General features: G+C 45.9%; 1 protein-coding gene across 1 annotated transcript in view; it reads left to right on the top strand.

Annotated features, from left to right (window-relative positions):
- Nucleotides 1-8,563: 8,563 nt before the first annotated feature.
- The window catches only part of LGMN (legumain), a 35,072-nt gene continuing 20,295 nt past the window's right edge, over nucleotides 8,564-23,340 (top strand). The window contains exons 1-2 of the mRNA XM_027120399.1: nucleotides 8,564-8,679; nucleotides 18,114-18,280. Coding sequence (XP_026976200.1) covers nucleotides 18,143-18,280 — 138 coding nt within the window. The 5' untranslated portion in view covers nucleotides 8,564-8,679; nucleotides 18,114-18,142. The remainder of the gene's footprint in view (nucleotides 8,680-18,113; nucleotides 18,281-23,340) is intronic.

Below are 23,340 nucleotides of genomic sequence, written 5' to 3'. Positions count from 1 at the left end.
ATTCTATCCCAGTCCCTTGCTGGGAGAAAATATTTTGCAAAAGACATATTTGATAAAGGACTATTATCCTGTATATATATACTCTTAAAGCTCAACAATGAGAAAATTAACAACTCAATTTTAAAATGGGCAAAAGACCTGAACAGACACCTCACCAAAGAGGATATAGAAATGACACATAAATATATAAAAAGATGCTCAACATCGTATGCTATTAGGGAATAGCAAATTAAAACAACGATGAGATGCCACTACTCACCTATTAGAATGGCCAACGTCCCAAACATTGAAGACACCAAATGCTGGTGAGAATGTAGAATAAGAACTTTTGTTCATTGCTGGGGAGAATGCAAAATGGTACAGATATAGCCACTTTGGAAGACAGTTTGGCATTTTTTTATAGAACTAAACATACTCTTTCCATGTGATGCTGCAGTTGTGCTCCTTGGTATTTCTCCAAGTGAGTGGAAACTCATGTCCACGAAAAATCTGCACATGGATATCTATAGCAGCTTTATTCATAATTACCAAAACTTGGAAACAACTAAAATGTCCTTCAGTAGATGAACAGATAAATAAACTGTGGTACATCCAGACAATGGAATATTATTCAGTGTTAAGAAGAAATGAACTCTCAAGCCGTGAAAAGATATGGAAAAAACTTAAGTGCATATTACTAAGTGAAAGAAACCAATGTGAGAAGGCTACATACTGTGGATTCCAAATATGTGACATTCTAGAAAAGAAAACTCTATGGACACAGTTAAAAGATCAGTGGTTGCCAGGGGTTTGGGGGAGGGAGGGATGAACAGGCAGAGCACAGAGGATTTTTAGGGCAGGGAAACTATTCTGTATGATACTGTAATGGTGGATCAATGTCATCATACATTTGTCAAAATCCATAGACTGTACAATACCAAGAGTGAACCCTAATGTAAATTATGGATTTTGGGTGATAACGATGTATCAGTGTAGATTCATTGGTTGTCATAAAAGCATTACTCTGGTGCAAGATGTTGATTGTTTGGGAGGCTGTGGGTGTATCGGGTAAGGGGGTGGGGCAGTATATGGAATTCTCTGTACTTTCTGCTCAGTTTTGCTGTGAACCTAAAACTACTCTAAAAAATAAAGTCTATTAAAATGAACCCAAGAATACAAGAGCAAGAATCTATCATATATACTCGACTTTAGTATCACACTAAGTTGGGATGGTTCCAGAGTAGTGGTTGCTCTTGGTGCCCTCTGCCCAGGATCCCTTCACTGGGCCAGTGAACTACCAGGTCTTGGCTGCTAAGAGCTCACTCTGCACCTTTCTTAGGTTGGTTCCCACCCTGCCTTTGGCTAAGGGAAGCTGTCCCCCACCAGGAGATGCCCTGGAGGTTATACTTCCTCTTCATGGCCAATGACTGGCCAAGGTGGGTGGAACAACCTCTATGATACAAGGTGTGCTTCAGAGCTCCTCGTGGGATTAGGCTGAGGCCCACTTCTTCCTGAATCCATATCTCTTCAGCGTTCCTTCTTTTGCCCTGTCCCTTTCCCCCACTCCCCTCTAGGTTTCTCCTGAGAACATGCCCTCAACAACTCACTTGCACAAGGATCACCTCTCAGGCTTTGTTTCTAGGGAACTGATCCATGACAGTTCCTATGGACTGTCCCTGTCTTCCAAGTATATCCTGATTTATTTTGCAAAATATTACATGGAAAGTCACCTTAAAAGGGTCAGGTGATTCATTGTCCACAGTATTGCTCTGATGCAAACAAACAAAAGAACTCTAAGTATTTTTTTCTGCCTTGGTGGTCTGAGACACATAGCACTGCTATGAGCCCGACTCCAAGCCAAAACCAAGACTTTTCCTCCAAGCACATGTTCTTACATTAAAAGAGTGACTTTGGAGGAAAAAAAAGTGGAAGTAAAAGAAGAAAGGACTGTGGTGGTGACATACAATGTGGCCAGAAATGAGTCTGAAAAACTGTGGGTTTCCCTTGGGTGGGCCACAGATTTCAGATTTCACAATAAGACCTGTGTTTACACACACACACACACACACACACACACACACACACACGTTCATTTATACAACTCAGTGTCTCCCCTTCAAGAACTAACTGTATTAAGACCAGTCAGAATTTCTACCTTGGTCCTTCTGAAAAGCATACCCCACTAGGTAATGAAGACAACCTTGACCGTATCCTTGGAGGAGAAAAGCCCCCACCCAGCTTGATGCCTGACCCCTGCTCTCCAGGCTGAACACCCTTACAGACTTTGGGCCATTTATTTAATTTCTCTGAGCCTTCACTTTTTCATTTGTAAAATGGGAATAGTAATAGCCCCTACTTCATAGACTTTATTAGTTAATTAATCCTTTAAAGACGACTAAATGATAAAATAATACTTTGCTAACAGGTCCTGAGTGAGCTTTAAAAAACATGACAGCTTTTTTTTTTTTTAAAGAAGATGTTGGGGATAGGAGTTTATTAATTAATTTATTTATGTTTGCTGTGTTGGGTCTTCGTTTCTGTGCGAGGGCTTTCTCTAGTTGTGGCAAGCGGGGGCCACTCTTCATCACATTGCGCGGGCCTCTCACTGTCACGGCCTCTCTTGTTGCGGAGCACAGGCTCCAGACGCGCAGGCTCAGTAGTTGTGGCTTACGGGCCTAGTTGCTCCGCGGCATGTGGGATCCTCCCAGACCAGGGCTCGAACCCGTGTCCCCTGCATTGGCAGGCGGATTCTTAACCACTGCGCCACCAGGGAAGCCCCGGCAGCTTTAATACTAAAGGGAAAAAAGACATTTTAAAATTGGCTCCTGAGGTCCTTGACTTCAGGCCTGTCTCTGATTACCCCATAACCTCCTCCTCTTCTGTCGTCACCCGGAATTTACTGAGCGCTCACGGAACCTCTGCAGAAGGCTCATGCTCCTCTCGCTACATCTGCTTTGCGGTGCCGGTGCTTGTTGGCAGTGGAACTCCCTTCTCCCTCTCCCGAGGGTGAGGTGCAGGCCTGCCTGGCTGTTCTGGAACAGAGCTGGACTACAAAGCTTACCTAGTTCTGTTTTCTTTCTTCGCAGGGTTAAAAATTTACACAGGCCCCTCAGGTGTGCAGAAAATATTGTGTTCCTCTACGTCCTTCGACTGGATCTTGCAGGGTAAAAGGGCAGGGGAAGGAAGACGGCTTAAAGGGAGAAGGAAGACGGCTTCAAGCTGCCAATGAGAGGCTCCTCAGGTTCTTCTGGTTTAAATCACTTTCCTTCAGATCGGGGGGGAAAACCTATTAGTCTTTCAGGCTGTCTTCTTGGTGGCAGAAATGGCTGGATAGCCCCAAATACCCATTCTCTCTTGCTTCCTTTAATAAGAGAACCCCTGAGTTTTAGCCGGGTCCGTGGCTGCCCAACGAAAGGCTGCACTTCCGAGCCTCCCTTGAAGCCAGGTGTGGCTATGTGCCTCAGTTCTGGCCAGCAGGATGTAATATACATGTACATTTTCCAGCTGGCTGCCTGCAACGTGACATGGTGTGGAGCCATCTTGGACCAGATAAAGCCAACGATCTAGGAATGGGAGAGCTCAAGACAGAAGGAATCTGGGTCCCTGACACCAGGGAGCTTCTCTATCAGCCCTGGACTGCTAACACTTGAAGTGTTTCATAAGAGAGAAACCCATCTTGTTTGTGTCACTGTCACTATGGTTTTTGTCATAGCAGCTGACTCTGCATTCTAACTAATATACTTTCTGTTCCCTCCTCTTTTCCAAATGGTGTCTGGAGACAGGGTAGACTTATGTAGCCTCGTGGCCATCAGAGGTGAACTCAATTTGGTTCTCCACTTAGGGTCTCACAGGCTGAAATCCAGGTGTTGGCCAGTCTGGGTGTCTACCTGGATGCTCTGGAGAAGAATCCACTTCCAAGCTTATTCAGCTGGTTGGCAGAATTATATTCCTTGAGTTTGTAGGACTGATGTCCCCATTTCTTTGCTGGTTGTCAGCTGAAGTCCTCACTTAGCTCCTTAAGCTGCCTGCATGTCTGTGGCCCCTCTATCTTCAAACCAGCAATGACTCTCTCTAGCACTAGCCAGAGAAAATTCTGCTTTTAAAGGGCTCATACACTTAGAGTAGGCTCACCTGCCCAGATAATCTCCCTTTTGCCATATAACATAATCACAGGAATGATATCTCATCATCTTCAGTGGTTTCACCCATACTGAAAGAGGAGCAGATTATACATGAGTGAGGGTTATGGGGGTTATTCTTAGACTACTGCCTACCACAGAGGTAAATAAATGCTTATTGATTGACTGGAAATCCTTAAAAAACAACCAAGAAGAGATGGTGCCCCCCCTGAGTACAGGAGCACAGCAAACAGCACTTACCTGTATCATGCCATTTAATTCAATTGTTACCTACTTAGTGAGCACCTACTATACGACAGCTACACTTTTAGGCGCTGTGAATATAGAAATAAGTAAGATAGACTGGGTCTTGCTCTCAAGCAGTTTAACTTTTAGTGGATCCCCAGGAAATGAACTAACAAAAAATAAATGAGATCATAAGACTAGGTAAAAGACTAGAGAATGATCATAAAGCTAGGTAAAAAGCTAACTAGAAGGGCTAGAGGTTTGTGTGCTATTTTAGGTTGGCTGGCCCAGGGCAGCCTCTCTGAGGAGGTGGTGCCGTTTGGGCAGGAGCTAGTTATGTGTCTGGAAGGGGAAGGGCATTCCAGGAAGAGGGAGCTGCGTACACAAAGGCAAGAAAGCCATCAGGCTGGAGTGGAGTGAGTCATGTGGCAGGAAATGAGGTCATGGGGTTAGGCAGGCGATGTGAGCCAGGCAGAAGTTTATTCTGGAAGGATGGGATGGTTTTTGAGCTGGAAATCACGATGAAAAGTTTCCGAAATAGAGAGTAGTGATGGTTGCCCAGCAATGTGAATGTAATTAATGCTATTGAAGTGCACATATAAAAATGGTTAAAATGGCAAATTTTATGTTATATGTTTTACTACAATAAAAAAAGAAAAAGGGAAAAAAAAGAATAAGTAGTACTTGGTCAGAATAAAAACAAAGGGACTTGGGAGCCGCAGGGAACAGTGTAGTTAAAAAAAAAAAAGCTTCTGGGATGCTGGCCGGGCTCAGTCTTTCATCTGGGTGCTGGTTACCTGGACGTGTTTGCTTTGTGAAAGTGTATTGAGCTGTACATTTATAATTTGTGCATTTTCCTCTAGGTACCTTATATTTCCATTGAAATATTTAAATTTAAAAACAAGATCAGTCTGTCTGTGGTGGGAGGAATTAACTGTAGGGACTCTCAGGGCTGAGGCTAGGGTCCAGCACTTATCATGCTCTCAGTGAATAACTGACACTTGGCTGGACACTGAACTAAGTTTTTTCATTACATGTATTATTTTATTTGGTCTTTATAACAACCCTATGAAGCACAGAGAAGTGAAATGATTGCCCAGGGTCACACAACCAGGAAGTGTAGCAGAGGTGGAATTGAAACCCGGGTGGTCTGGAACCACAGTCCAGGCCTTTAACCATCACATCAAATGGAGTGAATGAATGCATGCATGAATGATATATTCAACTATCTCTTTCTCTCTAAACCAGAGGTTCTCAACATGGGGGAAACTTTTGGCAAAGTCTGGAGATATTTTTGGCTGCCACAACTTGGGAGAGGGGTGCTGCTAGCATCAGATAGGTAGTGGCTAGGGATGCTGTTAAACATCCTAAAATGTGCAGGACAGGCCCCCACCTTCCCACCAACAAAGAATTACTGGGCCCCAAATGTAGTAGTGCTGAGAAGTGTTGAGAAACCCGCTCTAAACCTAACCAATTTCTTTCACACTCTCCCCAACTCTTGTTGCTCTATAATCTTCATCTCACTTAATCTCCCACCATTAGATAAGAAAAGGGCCTGAATCTGACATGGCTCCTCAGGGCTCTTATCTCTGGTGAGAGTTAGTGGCCACATCCATATCCAGCTGAGCCTCATTACCCTCTGATTGCATGGAATGGTGGCAAGAGTCCCAGACTGTGACTTTTCTTGTGAGAATTCTGCCAGGGGCATTTGATGGGGAGGTCCCCATGCCTGTATGTCCACGGGGAACCTGCCACCTTCCTGCCACCTGTGTGCTGTTTTGGTGCCAACCTCCCTGCTCCTGGCGCTTCCTATTAGCACATACCTTGCTGCCATCCCATGAGTGGGTACCAGGAGCCCAGGCAGTGCCCAAAGTCAGACCCCCATCTTCTTTCTTTCTTTTTTTTTTTTTTTTGCGGTACGCGGGCCTCTCACTGTTGTGGCCTCTCCCGTTGCGGAGCACAGGCTCTGGATGCACAGGCTTAGTGTCCATGGCTCACAGGCCCAGCCGCTCCGCGGCATGTGGGATCCTCCCGGACCAGGGCACGAACCCGTGTCCACAGCATTGGCAGGCGGATTCCCAACCACTGCGCCACCAGGGAAGCCCAGATCCCCATCTTCTTTTCCTAATTGGGATTCTTAATTTATAGCCCAGCAACCAAAGATCCTATTAACACAGGGAGTAGCTAATATTTACAGGGCACTTACTTGGTGCTAAGTACTGTGTTAACAAATTTAATCCTCAGAGAGAACTTATGAAGTAGGTGCCGTTTTTTCCATTCAACAGTTGAGGAAACCCAGGCACTGAGAAGCTAAGCGACTTGCTCAGGCCACACAGCTTGTAAGTAGTAAAACTGGGATTTGGATTCAGGTAGCTTGATGGCCCACCACCTACAAGTTCCCATTCCAGGCTTCTCGCGTCTCAGCCTCCTCCCCGTGGCTGGCCTAGGCTAGACACCTTACAGCCTCTTCTGAGGCTTACCTGACCTTCACCATGGCAACCCCCAGCCACGCCCCTCCCCATGGTCCTCAACTTTCAGCCACCTTCTCTTGTCCCAACTCTGAGCTCTCAGCCCACAGTGATGCTGAGGGAGACTGAGGGGGCTACCCCCAGCCCTTTGTTTGCCTAGACATGCCTGGCACCAGGCCACTATTTTTATTCCATTTCAGTTGTGAAAGCCTCACCAGCCAGAGGTCGCCATTTATTCTGGGTGAATTGAGGGAGTGGTTAAGGACACTCTGCCTCTCTTACTAGACAGTAAGTTTTCAAGGGTAAGGGACAGAATCCTAATTCTCTCCATGTTCAGTTACACCTGGCATATAATGTTAATGTTCCCCATTGAGGAACACTGTGAAAGCATAGTGGTCATGAGAATTGACCTTGGGCTAGGGTAGACCTGAGCTTGAAGCCCATGTTCACTCCGGAGCTGTGATCTTGGGCCAGCTGCTTAACTCAGGGTGGGTGAGCTTTTTCTGTAAATGGTCAGACAGTATATATGTTCTTTTGTGGGCCATATAGTCTCTCCTATAAATACTCATCTCTGCCTTGTTCCCCAAAACAGCCACACCTAAACCAATGGGTGTGGCTGTGTTCTTTTTTTTTTTTTTTTTGGCAGCACCAGCGTCTTGTGGTATCTTAGTTCCTTGACCAGGGATTGAACCCGGCCCCAGCAGTGAAAGCGTGGAGTCCTAACCACTGGACTGCCAGGGAATTACCGAGGCTGTGCTCTCATAGACTTTTATTCACAAAATAGGCAGTAGGCCCAGGGTAGTATGCTGACCCATGATTTACTGTAAAAGAAGATTATAAAAGAAGATCAGGGAATTCCCTGGCGGTACAGTGGTTACACCTCTGTGCTTTCACTGCCAAGGGCCTGGGTTCAATCCCTAGTCAGGGAACAAAGATCCCCTAAGCTGCCCCGCCAAAAAAAGACAACCCATGAATGTAGTCCTATATCTTGCACTTGACGTCTTGATGTTCTTGGGCAAAACTTGACTTATTCCCTCACAATAATTCAACTCAACTTTCTGTGCTCCACAACATGGCACTTTGTACGTATAGTATTTCATTTTTCTCTCCCTGTGAGATAATACCAACCGTCTGAGAAGTAGCATTGCATATGGATTAAAAGCACGGGATTCTGCAACTAGACTGCCTGGCTCCGCATTCTGGCTCTGCCACTTCAGAGGTGTGTGACCTTCAGAAAATTAACCTCCCTGACAAAACTTCCCTCCGTTGCCTTCTGTGTACGCTAATAGTTCCTCCCTCTCGTAGGGTTGTTACGAGGATGAAACAGATCTGCACATCGAATCTCCTGGGGCTCTTTAAAGATTCCAAAACCCAGGCCACACGCAGACCAATGAACTCACAGTCTCTAGGGTGAGACGGAGGCATCAGTGTCTCTGAAGCTACTCTAGGTGGTTCCAGATATGTGCACAAGTTTGGAAACTGAGGGTTAAAGTGCTCCGCGCGCTGGCTTTGATCCTTGGGTGGAATCACTGCGCCCCCTGTTCCCACGCACTCCAGGACCCCCGTCCCCCCCCCCCCCCCCCCCACCCCCCTCCGTACCCCCCCCCCTGGGTTTCTTTAGCCTCGGAGACCAGAAGGCCCGGCGGGTGCACGCTGGGACTCGTAGTCCCTGCGACTCTCCGGCCGCTTTCCCGCTTCCCATTGGCTTTCTAAGACGCCCCGCCCCGAAGCTCCGCCAATCACCACGGCGCAGCAGACCCTCAAAGCGGGGAGCGAGGACGCTGCTCTGCAATCACTGCAGGGCTACCGTCGGAAGGTGGCTGGTTGGAGGAGGCGCGTTGCGAGGAGTTCCCACGGTCCCACCGCAGGTAATCGTGATTCCTGGCAGGGGACTGCGGCCGGGTCCCAAGCCCCGGACCAGGGTCGCCCATCTGCCGCAGCTCTTGGCTTCAAGGCAGGGATTTTCAGTTTCCCCGGCCTTTGCTGAGTAATCCATTTCTCACCCAGCGAAAGGGAGTTTCTGCAAACGATGAATCCCGAGGGAAACCCTGCGACCTCTCAGCCTGCCATGCTGTGGGGTTGTTGGTTGGCAGGGTGGGGCTCCTTCTGTTACGCGTGCTCTGGCAGGAGACCCAGGCCCCTCCGAGCTCAGAGAGAAACAGACCCGAGACGAGAGCACATTTACTAAGGTCTCATAGCCAGAGAGTGCCGGGAGGTGTCTGGGGCCTGGCTCCCATCTTCACAATCTAGAAACAGGTCAAGCTGTTGAGGCTTGTAATGCAGAGGATTGCACCAGTTTCCAGTTAGTTCTCAGTAGTCCAAGGGGGAAGGGGTTATGTTAACCACCACGACTAATATACCCAAACGTATAAAAACGTCCCTCCTGAGAAATCAGGAAAGCTCTACTTCTCAGAGGCTTGAGCTGGTGGGAGTTACAGGATGATTCACGTCAGCAATGGAAGTGAAAGTTACCTGGATTTGGTCCCCTCTCCTAACTCTTAGAGTTGAGGTTATACCCACAGGTGTTATTCAGTGCCAAGAACTGCAGAATCTGGGGGCTGGGAGAAGGAACTTTGTGTCGTATGCTTTGTTTGAGAGGTGAAAATAAATGCCCAGGATTTGAGAGTTGCCCTGTGGTATGTAGTGAGTGGAGTAGCCCCGCTTTCTTTACTCCAGGGCTGCATTCGTTAGCAAACATGTATTGAGCCTTACTCAGCTTTTTGAGCAGGGATTATTTCGTAAAGGGGAGAGGCAGTCTACCATGAACCATTCCAGTGTTCAAGGGGCAGCATCTAACCCTGACTTGTGGGAAGAGAGAGAACTTTGCAGAGAAGGGAATGATTGAATGGAGCTTGAGGGATGGGCAGGAGCTAATGAGATGTAGGAGAAGAGCGTTTCGCCTGGGAAACAGCATGATGAAGACAGGGAAAGAGCACCAATTTTGGACCTGGAGTCCCGGAGCCTGGTTGGAGCAAGGGATTTTATGTGGATAGTGGAGAACAGAAAGGCACGTCTTGGCAGGACCTCCTGTGCTGCTGTAAGAGATTTGGATTTTGTCCTGAAAGCCCTGGAAGCCGAATTTAGTAGATGTGTATCTTAGATACTCTCTAATTTGGAAAGGTGTTGGAGAGAGGCCACACCAGGGAGCTCATTGCAGTAATTCCCAGGAGAATTGCTGAGGGTTTTAAAAACAGTTGCAGCGGGAAGGGAGAGAAGATGAAAAAACTGTGAACTGTTAAGGAGGTGAACACTATACCCAGTATTGTTCAGTAAAAATATACTGAAGCGAATGCTGTCTCTTGAGTTTTCCACCTATGACTATCTTTTTAGGAAATTACCCGCATTTTTTCCCCCCTTAAACTGCAGACATTGCTTTGTAGACCAAAATTCGAATCCCAGTTTAGGATGGGGAAATTATCACATATGTCGAGGATGTTGAAATCTGAATGGTTAAGCATATAAGACTTGAATTTTCCTGTAATCCAGGAGACACAAATTAAACCCCATAATTAGATCACTTTATATCTATCAGATTAGGAATTATGAAGTTTGATACTCTCGAGAGATGATAGAAATTTGGAAGAGTATCTTAGAACAGTACAGCTGCTAGCAAAATAGGTATATCTTTTTTTTTTTTTAATTTTATTTTTGGTTGCGTTGGGTTTTCATTGCTGCACGTGGGCTTTCTCTAGTTGCGGCGAGCGGGGGCTTCTCTTCGTTGCGGTGAGCGGGCTTCTCATTGCGGTGGTTTCTCTTGTGTGGAGCACGGGCTCTAGGTGCACAGGCTTCAGTAGTTGCAGCATGCAGGCTCGATAGTTGTGGCTCACGGGCTCTAGAGCGCAGGCTCAGTAGTTGTGGTGCACAAGCTTAGTTGCTCCGCGGCGTGTGGGATCTTCCCGGACCAGGGCTCGAACTTGTGTCTCCTGCATTGGCAGGCAGATTCTTAACCACTGCACCACCAGGGAAGCCCCTGAATAGGTATATCTTAAGACTCAGTGGTTCTACTCCTAAAGTACCTTAGAGAAAGAGACATTTGTATACAAGGAGATGAGTATAAGAATGTTTTTGCAACATTGTTTGTAATAGTAAAAAAATTGAAACAGCCTAAATGTCTGTTAGTAGGGGAATGTTTATAAAGTGGATATATATTTTTTAAAGTATAATAAATTGATTGGAATGAAATAACTTATGGTAGTGGTTACCTTGTGGTATGGCGAGAATGGGACAGGACATGGGGGACTATTTTTCTGTAATGTTTTGTTTACGGGGAAAGAGGGTTAACGGATTTACAGAATATTAACAGTTGATGATCTGGATGATGGTAACAGGTATTTTATGTTATACTTTGTACATTTCTGTAGTTTAATGTGTATCCTTCAATTTTGTAAAATATAACTTATAGCAAAATTAAACTTAATAATTAACATCTGGCTATAAAAGTCATGTTCATTGATTTTGGGAAAAGACTACAAACTATTATTAATCCCAGGTTTCAAAATATAGTAATTTGGAAGAAATTCAAAAAAAGGAATTCAAGTGCCAATAAAAGCAGTGAAAATAAAACTGTAGAAAAACCATTAACCATTGGTCAAATTTAACTTTGCTAGATTCCTAATTGTAATCATTAGTAGATTTAAAAAATGTAGGGAGGGGGAAGGGTAAGCTGGGATGAAGTGAGAGAGTGGCATTTACATATATACACTACCAAAGGTAAAATAAATAGCTAGTGGGAAGCAGCGGCATAGCACAGGGAGATCATCAGCTCGGTGCTTTGTGACCACCTAGAGGGGTGGGATAGGGAGGGTGGGAGGGAGGGAGATGCAAGAGGGAGGGCATATGGGGATATATGTATATGTATAGCTGATTCACTTTGTTATACAGCAGAAACTAACACAACATTGTAAAGCAATTATACTCCAATAAAGATGTCAAAAAAAAATCTTTGATGTAAAAAATAAATACTGCTTTCTTGACTATATTTTGAAATATATAGCTGCTAGTACCTTTTGTAATGTTAAAATATAATTTTTAAAAAGTAAAGTCATAATTTTATACAGATATAAAAATGAACCAGTGTTAAAGATTGTATTTAACTTATTAATGAGGAGATTCAGTGAGGTATTACAACCAGTTCAAAGGAGAATCCAAAGTACATTTGTAGATTAGAAATACTGAAATGTGCATTGTGAAGCCTGGATTCTTTCTTTCACTAGAGTCACTTGAACCTTCACTTGATAGAATTCATTTGCATGTCTTTAGACATGAATTACTAGCATTGCTAGTATCCATGGTTTACAGAGTTGTGAAAAAAATTTCCATAGAATCAGAATTAGATAACCTTGAAGGACATGCTCTAATCTAGAATCTGCTTTGCCACTGAATCAGAAATTTTCCCTATGGAAAAAAGTTTGATTAACTAACTTGAACAAAATCCATATTTTGTTTGAGATTTGAGATAAGACCTATTTGGATTCTTTTTTTTTATTTCACTCTTGAAACAGGAAATCAAAGGATCTGAGAACTGAATGGGCCCTTAATAGTTTAGTTCTACCGTCTTATTTCACAGATGGACAGTTAGGGCCCAGAGAGGGTCTCCCTTGACTGAGTCACTACCTGTCCCATGTTAAAGAGTAATTGCACCTGACATTTGTTAAAAAATGGCAAGACGGGTTTTATTCCAGCGGTTGCATTAGAAGAGAGAGACTTCAGTATAGAACTGAGTTCAACTCCAAATACATCAAGGACAGCTGAGACTTATCACCAATAGGCAGAGTGGGAGGGTCAGTGGCTGAAAAATTACTAAGAGGAGCTTGATTAGATGTCAAAGATGGGAGGTTCTTGCAGGATTCTTGCTAAACCTGGGCTCAGCAGGCCAAGGTCTCGTCGAGAAGAGGGCTCAGAGGAGCTTGACTTAAGTTTGGTGAAGGAGGGGTCCTTGTCATCTGTCCTTGTCTCTCTTGCATGATGATTTTGTTGTAAGCCCCCAGGGAACAGAGAGCGGAATCAAAAACCTGTAGGTTTGGAAGGCTCTTCACATGTACCATTGTCTGCCCAGCTGCTTCTCCTGGCTTTGCTGGTTCGCTGTCTCTAACCCAGAGCAAGTAGCAAGTACAGGGCTGATGGTGGGAGGTCATAATGGTGGTTAAGGTGCGGGCTTTGGTGTCAGACATGGAGCTGAACTTGATTCTGCTATTTAGATGGTCCTCTAACAGTAGCCTATTACTTGCATTGCTGGTACCAGTTGATCTAGAATGGGCATTCTGTCCCAAACCTCCCAAATGGATAAACCCCACTTGATGGTACCCTTCCTGAAGTCAAGTGGAGTCCTTCAATTGAATCACTGACCTCATGTAGCCCTGTAGCCTGAGAGAGTCGCAGGACCAGTAGAACCAGTGAGGACCTGTCCTTGGAGGCTGCTGAAATTCATTTGTAAAGGCTTGTCCGTTGACTTTGACTTTGTGTGGTTCAGGTTCTCCTTTGACGGGTTCTTCTTCTAAGAGCTCTTTATAACCGATTACCAACAAGCGCTTTAAAATAGGGTGGTGAAGAGTACTGTGGGTATCCTGCTACTGGGGGAAACTTGGAGGCGCTGGGGTATGGGGTGCAGCGCTCCCATCTGTGGTTGCAGGGTCTCCCAGATGTTCACATAAACAGTGCTTTTTTGTGACAAGCGAGGTGGTGTAGTGGAAGAAGCAATCTTTGGAATGAGATCTGTGTGTCACCCAGCAGTGCCACTTTCTACCTAGTTTCTCCACCTCTGCGAGTCCGTCTCAGCTGAAGGGAGTAATGAGACTGCTCACAGGCTGCTGTGAAGATGGTAAAGTGCCTCACACACTGCATGGCTCATAGACACACACATATCCCACTCACCCACCGTGTGCAGCAACACAGCACTCTTGGGGAAACTTCCGTCCCGCCCGTGGTTAGAGCAAAAGCTTCCTGGGTCATTTTCTCCCTGCAAACAGCAGACTGAACACATACCCCTAACCATCCCCTTGGAGGTCTTTCCACGCTTGGCACGTTAAAAACTGCCTTCCTCTTTTAAAGGCGTCACTGTATCCCATTATAAGGATGTATCATAATTGATTTAACTAGGCAGGCTCCTGTAGATGACCATTTATGTTGCTTCCAGGCGGGCTCCCTTACCTTCTTAAAATCTCCCCCGGGCTTCCCTGGTGGCGGGGCAGGTGTTTGAGAGTCCACCTGCCGATGCAGGGGACACGGGTTCGTGCCCCGGTCCGGGAAGATCCCACATGCCGCGGAGCGGCTGGGCCCGTGAGCCATGGCCGCTGAGCCTGCGCGTCCGGAGCCTGTGCTCCGCAACGGGAGAGGCCACAACAGTGAGAGGCCTGCGTACAGCAAAAAAAAAACCCAAAAAACTCCCCCTTTTGAAAATGATACCAGCCACGCCCACTGGGACTGCCTCCCCCCGCCTTTATTTCTTCCGCAGCACTCATCACCACCGGACAACCTGTGCGTTTGAATGGTCTGTCTCTTCCTGCTAGAATGTCAGCTCTGCGAAGGGTTTCATCTGTTTGGTGCCCTGTTCAGTGCCTGTGAGCACCTGGTGGGTGCTCAGGCCATGTTTGTTGGACGGGTGGGTGGGTAGACAGGAAGAAGTAGATGACAGCGCCCGTGTGACTGGTGCCATGGAGGGCCACGAGCAAAGGGCGGTCTCCAAGGGCTCGTTTGGCAGGGATCATTTACTTTTTCCTCATGAACTTTTCACTCTGATGAAACACGAATAATAGGTATGCTGCAAGATTATGACTTTGTTTTCATGTTTTGACTTTGTCAAGAATATTGCTAAAAAAAAAAAAAGAATATTGCTGACCAGGAAGTTGCTGTCTGAGACCTGCTGCTTTGAGATGTATTCATTGCTGAGGGCAATGGAAGGATTATATTACTTTCTTTCCTTTGCCCCAGGCCCTGATATGTTTCCCAGAATAGCATTAGTATGTTTTTTTAAGTTGCATTTCCCAGTCAGTGTCACACTGTGAGGCTTTTATTTATTTATTTGTTTTAAAAATTTATTTTATTTATTTATTTTTGGCTGCCTTGGGTCTTCGATGCTGCCCTCAGGCTTTCTCCAGTTGCGGAGAGCAGGGGCTACTCTTCATTACGGTGCGTGGGATTCTCATTGCGGTGGCTTCTCTTGTTGGAGCGCGGGCTCTAGGCGTGCGGGCTCAGTAGTTGTGGTGTGTGCGCTCTAGAGCACAGGCTCAGTAGTTGTGGCGCACGGACTTAGTTGCTCTGCGACATGTGGGATCTTCCCTGACCAGGGCTCGAACCCGTGTCGCCTGCATTGGCAGGCGGATTCTTAACCACTGCGCCACCAGCAAAGTCCCTGTGAGGCTTTTAACTTGGCATTGTGTTCAAGGAACCACAACTCTGTGTTTATAAGAAGAAGAAAAAAAAGAAGATAGACAGGAACCATCGCCAAATGTTAACCATGAAAATATCACTTGTGTATGGATAAGGTACTTTGCCTCACCGAGGAGTAACTTGCTAGTATTTTAGTAGAAGAATGAAAGGTAAACTGGAACTTGTAAAACTAACCTGGTGGTGTTTTTTGTTTGCTAATTTAGGCATTTGAGCTGGTGATGTCTATTCTGTTGTTCACAGTCGGGCAACCATTCAATTTTAGTATTTTATTTCAATATGAAGGGGGAGGACTTCCCTCGTGGTCCAGTGGTTCCACTGCAGGGGCCACGAGTTCGATCCCTGGTCAGGGGAACTAAGATCCTGCATGCTGTGAGGCACAGGAAAAAAAAAAAGAGGGGGAAAGGTCACACACCAGTGTCTCCAGAGGAATGAGCCCCTTCGGGATTAAGTGGCATGATCAAAACTCAGAAGAGAATGGTGTGCAAACCAGAGAGCCTGTCGATGCAAGATGATAAAAACCCCAGGCTGTACCAGTCACGTGGGCTGAGAGCGCATTCTGGCTCCCCGTGGTTTCAGTTTTACCGGAATGTAGCCATGTCTACTGGTTTCTGTATTGTCTCTGGCTGCTTTCTTGATACAATGGGAATTGAAGAGTTGTGATGGAAATGATGTGACCTGCAAAGCTGAAAATACTTACTTTCCAACCCTTTACAGAAAGAGTTTGCTGACCCCTGCCGCATGGGACGGCTTCCTGGGAGGCTTGGCTACAGCCAGGAGGCTGCTGGCTGGAGGACCTCAGCAGTCACTGGCACACTTCCCCTCCCGTTTGGAGGGCACTGCAGAGCTCTGGCGATGGGAGTTTGGCTGTCTCTTGCCTGACCTCACTGCTGCTGCTTCATACATTTGTATAACTTCACCTTTTATTGCCCCATGGTGAGCCCTGGGCAGGTCGAGTGGACTCGGGAGAGCATCCTCCGATACACGCTAACGTACTCACAGACCAGCAGGTTCCAGTGTTGGGGCAGCCTGGGCAGTCCACTGCCCTCATCTGTGACGCACCTTGACCGTTTCAAGACAATCTTGAAAACAAACCTGGGGCACGTTATTGTAGCTACCCGTGCATCCGTGACCTTGCAGTAGAGCTAAAGAAACCTGGATCCAGCACCAACTCAGATTCTTAATTCTTACACATTAAGAACTGAGTTCTTGGGAGACGTTATCCGGGGGATAGAGTAGTGTGGTTTCTTGACGGGGATGCCAGGCTTCTGGGCGGAGCCGACTAGAGCCTGCCAGGGTTAAGGAAGAGGCCTGCTGTGAGTCCAAGTGTTGTCCTGGGCATCACCCAGAGCTTGTCAGAAATGCAGAGTCTCAGGCCCTGCCCAGGCCTACTGAATCAGAATCGGCCTTCTAACAAGCCCCCCAGGTGATCTCGGCGGACAGTCAAGTTGGAGAAGTGCTGGCCCGAGGTGCTTTTACTTGTTTAAACTTTGACCAGACTCAGGGCTTTCTGTTCTTTCACTTGGGGGGAAATCCATCATTTTGAGTTTCAGCACAGCGTCAGGCACAGATGCCGAGGATGGTTTCTTAGGCTTAGACGTGGTTCATGCCTTAGCTGGCTGTGCGATCCGTGAGGACAGAGGCCTTTTCCTGTCCCTGCTGCGTTCCTGGCACCCAGCACTTTGTTTGGCAGGGTTGGAGTTCAGGAGACTCTGGCCCAATGGGTGAATGGATGAGTGAATAAATTAGTGAATGAGTGAATGAGCGCTATTTCGTCAGAAGGCATCGGAGGCAGAGGTTAGCCTCCTAGACTTTGCTCTGCTCTGAGTTTCTATATCTCAGAGCAGACTGAGATGCTCAAAGACTGTTTTTCCTCTTGTCTCAGAGTGAGAGGCCTGGCTTCTGTCACAGGAAGGCTGTTTTTTAAAATAACATAGTCAGGACACAGGGCAGTAAGATAACATACTTGTCTGAGTAATGCAAAGTGGCCTCAGTCTTGCCTTTTGTGCTTTAAAGCCCTTCAAAGTTTTGGCAATGAAGTATAAAATTGGGCATGTACTTCATTAAGAATAAAGTCTTGAGATGCAGAACCATGTAGCAGAAAGGCTGGACCAGGAATTCAGAAGGCATTGGTTCTGATCTCTGGCCAGAGCTGACTGTCTGCAGATATTGGACAAGTCACTTCTCTCATGCTTCAACCTCCCCGTCCTGTAACACAAGGATTAAAATATTTGCCCTGCCTCTTGTACAGAATAATGTAAATGGATTGTGTTATGCAAAGACATTCATTTGGGCTGCCAGTGTTAGACTATAGCTTATCCAGATAACTCCCAAACGTAAATTGCCCCCCCCCGTGTTTATATTGAATGTATGTTGAAGTTTTACAAACTTTATTGTATAATTAATATCTATTAATTGTAGTAAAAGAGACAAAAATAAAGATCATCCTTAATTCCACCTACCAAGAATAACTGCTGTTAACTTTTGTCTGCCTTCCACATTTTGCTGTGCACACATTATATGTCTATTTTCTTACAAATAGTTCATAGTATGTGGTAGGCGTTTTCCCAACACAGTCAAGTTTGTTGATGGATTTTGTCTGCCATATTCCAAGTTGTGACAAAAACTTTAAAAGGTTGCCCCAAGAGCTTTCTCAATATTCTTTGGTTTATACTCGTAACTTCAACCCACCGTGAAGGTTGGGAGCTATGGGCAGCCCCCTGCTCCACCCGGGGAAAAGGGCCGCAGAGCTAAGAATAAAATTCTGCTCTGTCATCATTTTTATCCTCAGCTTGTTGTGTCTGACGACTAAATCGTCTTATCTTTTTGACCCATTTGCTGTGATCTTTGCCTAGGGGCCAGTCATGTTCTTCTGTTCACGTCATTCCTTTCTTGCTTGACTCAGCCTTTTTCTTCCCAGATTTCTACAGTGGAACTCCAAGGCGCAGAATGATTTGGGAAGTCGCTGTGTTGCTCAGCTTGGCCCTGGGAGCTGGTGCTATTCCCGTGGACGATCCTGAGGACGGAGGCAAGCACTGGGTGGTGATCGTCGCGGGATCAAATGGCTGGTATAATTATAGGCACCAGGTAAGAAAATGACTCATCGTTTCCTTTATGACGCTGGCATTCTGTAAACAATCCTGGACATTGTTACTAGAACAGACTTTTTAAAAAGTCAGTTATGTCCCTATTAGGTTGGCAAAGATAAGTGCGTTGGTGAGGCTATGGAGAAATGGGAACCCTCCCACGTTGCTGGGTGGATTATGAAATGGTACAGCCATTTTGGAAAACATTTTGACAGTTTCTCAAAGTGGCCTATCTGGGGTCACCTCAGTCTGATGCAGGGTTTCTCAACCTTGGCACTATTGACACTTGGGTCCAGGTAATTCTTTATTGTTGGGGGGCTGTCCTGCACATTGTAGGATGTTTGCCAGCATCCTTGTCCCCTGCCCTCTAGATACCAGGAGCATCACCCAACCCACTGTCACGACCAAAGTTGTCTCCAGCCTGTGCCAAATGTCCCCAGTTGAGACCCACTGGTCTAATGCCTTCATTTTATAAATAAGGAAACTGAGACTTGAAGAGAGGCGGTGACTCGCCCGAGGCCACGCAGCAAGTTGAGGTGCAGACGGGACTCTGGTCAAAGCATCGTGAGGCCTCTTTGCCCTCCACGCCTCTGCCCTGCTGCTGTGCCCTTACCCCTTTCTCCTCATCTTTCCTGGCATTCCCAGCAAATCAGCCTGGCAGAAATCAGAGCGGAAAGAATCTATATTCGTAAATACATTAAAAATGCAGCCTCCAGGTGAGAACGTGAAATGGTGCAGCTGCTTCGGAAAACAGTCTGGCCGTTCTTCGAAAGTTTCAACACACAGTGACCATATGACCCAGCATTTCACTCTTTAGGTATATACTAAAATAAATAAATAAATACATATGTCCCCCCTAATAAAACTTGTACTCAGATGATGAGAGCAGTTTTGTTCACGTTAACCAAAAAGTGGAAACAGTCCAAGTGTCCATCAACTGATAAATGGATAAACAAAATTTAGTCCATCCATACATTTGGCCATAAAAAACAACAGGGTACTGTATACATGCTTCAACATGGCTGAACCATAAAACATTATGCCAAGTGAGAGAAGGTGGTCACAAAGGACCATAGGATTCCATTTATATATGAAAGTCTAGCATAGGGAAATCTAGAGAAACAGAATGTAGATTAGTAGTTGCCAAGGTCTGGGCAGAGGGAATGACTGCTAATGGGTATGGGTCTCTTTTGGGGGTGATGAAAATGTTCTGGAATTTGAGAGTGCTGATGGTTGCGTGACTTTGTGAACATACTAGAAACCACTGAATTGTATATTTTAAAAGGTTGACTTTTATGGTATGTGAATTCTACCTTAATAAAGTTGTTATTTAAAAAGTCATTGAGGGAATTCCCTGGTGGTTCGGTGGTGAGGACTGCACGCTTTCACTGCTGAGGATCCGGGTTCAATCCCTGGTTGGGGAACTAAGATCCTGCAAGCTGTGCGGTGCAGCAAAAATAAATAAATAAATAATTTTAGGGACTTCCCTGGTGGTGCGGTGGATAAGGCTCCATGCTCCCAATGCAGGGGGCCCGGGTTTGATCCTTGCTCAGGGAACTAGATCCCACATGCATGCCGCAACTAAGAGTTCACATGCCACAACTAAGGAGCCCACGTGCTACAACTGAGGAGCTGGTGAGCCACAACTAAGGAACCCGCCTGCCACAACTAAGACCTGGTGCAACCAAATAAGAAAATTTTTTAAAGAAAATTTTAAAAAAAGAAAATTTAAAAAAAAGAAAAAGAAAAAAAAGTCATTGAATCTTTCAGTTCTCAGAGACAAGATGCACAGATGATCATGGTTGGTGCTGGGCTTGCATCTAAGAGCCCTTTACACAAATGAACTCATTTAACCGTTGTGGGGTTACGTGCAGTAGGTCTGGTTGTTGTTCCCTTTTTACGGATGCATGGACTGAGGCTTTGAAAAGGTCAGTACTTCAACCCAACGTGGCCCAGATGGCAAGTGGTCGAGCCAGGATTCAAACCCAGACTGACTAGCTCCAGAGCAGCGCCGTCCAACAGGAGAGCCACCTGTGTCGTGGCAAATTTTCTAGTAGCCACATTTTTGTTTTTTTTTAAACTAAAAAGAAACAGGTGAAATTAACTTTCATATGTCCTCTTTAACCCAATATAGCCAAACTATCATCATTTCATTTGTAAACAATATAAAAAGTTACTAATGAGATACTTTACTTTTTTTTAAATATACTAAGTCATCAAAATCCAGTGCACGTTTACCTTCACGTTACATTCAGTTTGGACTGGTCATATTTGAAGTGCTCAGTCACCAAGTGTGGCCAGCGGCTGCTGTATTAGACAGCACGGACCCAGCATCTGTATTCCTGATGGCTTAGCAGGGCTGCCTCACGTGCGTTTCCCTCCCAGGGTGTCAGTTTCATATCTGTTAAATAGGGGTTGGTTTAGATGAACTTCCTACCGGCTCTATAATTTGATGATTATTGAATGACTTATTTCTTGAATGCTTTTTGTATGTTAGCTGAATAGGAAATTTGGCTTGATTGAAAAATTACGATGGCAAAATGATCCCTTTTCTTTTTAATGCTTAACCCAGACCTGACCCAGTTAAAGAGGAGCAACCCGAGTACTAACTGCCCAGCTCAGTTTTCTCCTCCCTCTCTAACCATGAGTCCGAAAGATGCAGTGTTAAATATGGGTCATTGAGAGTGGATAGGCTGCTTCCTCAGCCACCAACCAACTTAAAAAAGCATGTATTATTGGTTAAATATTATTAAGTATAGGTATCCGATTAACCTTTGCCCCAGAAAACATTTTTAAGTGTTGCTAGTTTCCCTGGTTAAAATATTGCATATCAAAATGGAATGAGGCAAGCAAGGCAAAAAGAAGTGGCCACAGACTGAAATTTTCATCCCTAAATGAGGGAGGATGCTGGCACTGAGGCTGTGAAGAGGAAACGTGGGTGCTGAATCATCTCTGGCCTCAGCCCATATACCAGCCGGACGGGTTCTCTGCCAACATTTGCCGTCTCGACTTTGGAGGCTGAGCACTAAAATAGCATTTGAAAGAACTTGTCCCCTAGAACCTACACACACTTTTTTTTCTACACAGACTTTTTTTTAAAATACATTTATTTTATTTATTTATTTTTGTCTGTGTTGGGTCTTCATTGCTGGGTGGGCTTTCTCTAGTTGCAGCAAGTGGGGACTTCCCACTGCGGTGGCTTCTCGTTGTGGAGCACGGGCACTAGGTGCGTGGGCTTCAGTAGTTGTAGCACGTGAGCTCAGTAGTTGTGGCTCATGGGTTCTAGAGCACAGGCTCAGCAGTTGTGGTGCATAGGCTGAGTTGCTCCGCGGAATGTGGGATCTTCCCGGAACAGGGATCGAACCCGTGTTCCCTGCATTGGCAGGCGGATTCTTAACCACTGCGCCACCAGGGAAGCCCCTCTACACAGACCTTTAAACTTACATTTTTATAGAGGTTTATATTTTCCTTGAGTGAACACAGCACTCATTATCACAGATTTCTTTTGTTTAGGGAAGATTTGTACACCAGGCACAATTAAATCACCGCAGAGAGCTTTTCTGTGCTTTCTGATGGTTATTTAACCTATGCTGGTTAAACTGAATTGGATTTCTCTGTTTTCCATTTTTGGCTGGGATAATGGGATGACAGAGAGGGAGTTGGTTGGTCTGCGGTGATGCTGGTGGGCGTGCGGCCTCTTGAGTGTTGGGGGGAAGGTCTTGGGAGGACAGGCTCCTGCAGTGGCAGAGGCAGAAGCCAGGTTGCAGTGCATGGAGGACAGAGAGAGAGGCCCCGCAGTGCAAGCTAAGCTGCACACGGGGACAGCGGTACCATCTATTCTTCCGACAGGCTTGTAAGGGGGAAAAAGAAGTATGTAGGTCACCAGAGGAGGTACAGGACTGGAGGAGGGTTTCTTTTAGGGCAGAGATTTGAGCACGCCGAGAAGGAAAGTATAAGGCCCAGTGGGGGCAGCGGGGGGTGGTGTTAAGTAGATTGAAGGTGAAGTTCACCCTTGCCCAGGCCAACAGGAGGACGCTGAGGACGGTGGGAGTTGGGAGGACAGGCAGATGTGAGCCAGGTGTCACTAGGAGAAGGGGGCTTGGGGGGCTGTTTGAGGTCACTGCTGGGCAGTGGGGCACTGAAGGAGGAGGTCTGGCGTGTTGGCAGTAGGACAGGAGTGGTTTGAGAACAGCAGGAGGGGTGAGGGGCTGGGAGAATGCTGGTGCCTTGTCCCCTCTGCTGGTCTCAAGCTGGGGGCTGGCGCAGTAAGGAAGGGAGCTCCACCTCATCCGGGAAGGCTTTGAGAACATCCACATCCTGGGGTCAGGAGGAAGCAGGGAGGGAGAGGGAGAAGTCTAGAACTCACACAGGTCTGAGTCGGGAGGAGAAGATATGATGATGGAGGGGGCAGAGTCATTACATTTCTGAGAGACTGCCTTTCATTTTATATACTTTTAAAGTGTGTACAATGACCCCTTTTTAGAAACAGCTTTATTGAAGAGGTATACGTTTACATGTCATACAATTCACCTATCCTATAGCTTCGTGATTTTTAGTAAATTCATACAGTTGTGCAAGCATTACCACAGTCCGGTTTTAGGACCCTTCCATCATTCTAGAAAGTTCCCCGTGCCTGTGCCCATCCCAGCCCCATGCAACCAAGGATTTGCCTTCTGTCTTTATTGTTTCGCCTTCTCCAAAAACTTCCTATAAATGGAGTCATACAATATGCAGTCTTTGTGGTGTCTGGCTTCTTTCGCTCAGCATAATGTGTTTGAGGTTGATCCATCTTGTTGCAAAATATCACGTATATTTTAAAAACAGAAACATGGATGGAGAGCAGAGCGGAGTAGGACTGACTTGGGGGAATGCAGTTAGCCCAGGAGGGCTGTCCTTGTACAAGCCAGAGGCTGGGCAGGGTCGTGGGGAATGTGGGCCGTGGACTTACACAGACCCCGGGTATAATTCCTGCTCTCCGCTCACCTGCTGTATTAGTTTGAACAAATTACGTAGTCAGCTCTAAACCTCTGATTCTCCTCTGGAAAATTTGAGGTGGTGGTG

Source organism: Aethalodelphis obliquidens, unplaced genomic scaffold (genome assembly GCF_003676395.1).
Source record: "Aethalodelphis obliquidens isolate GAN/ISIS:26980383/991018 unplaced genomic scaffold, ASM367639v1 scaffold21, whole genome shotgun sequence".
Lineage (NCBI taxonomy): Eukaryota > Metazoa > Chordata > Mammalia > Artiodactyla > Delphinidae > Aethalodelphis > Aethalodelphis obliquidens.
This window is presented reverse-complemented; position numbering and strand designations above follow the sequence as displayed.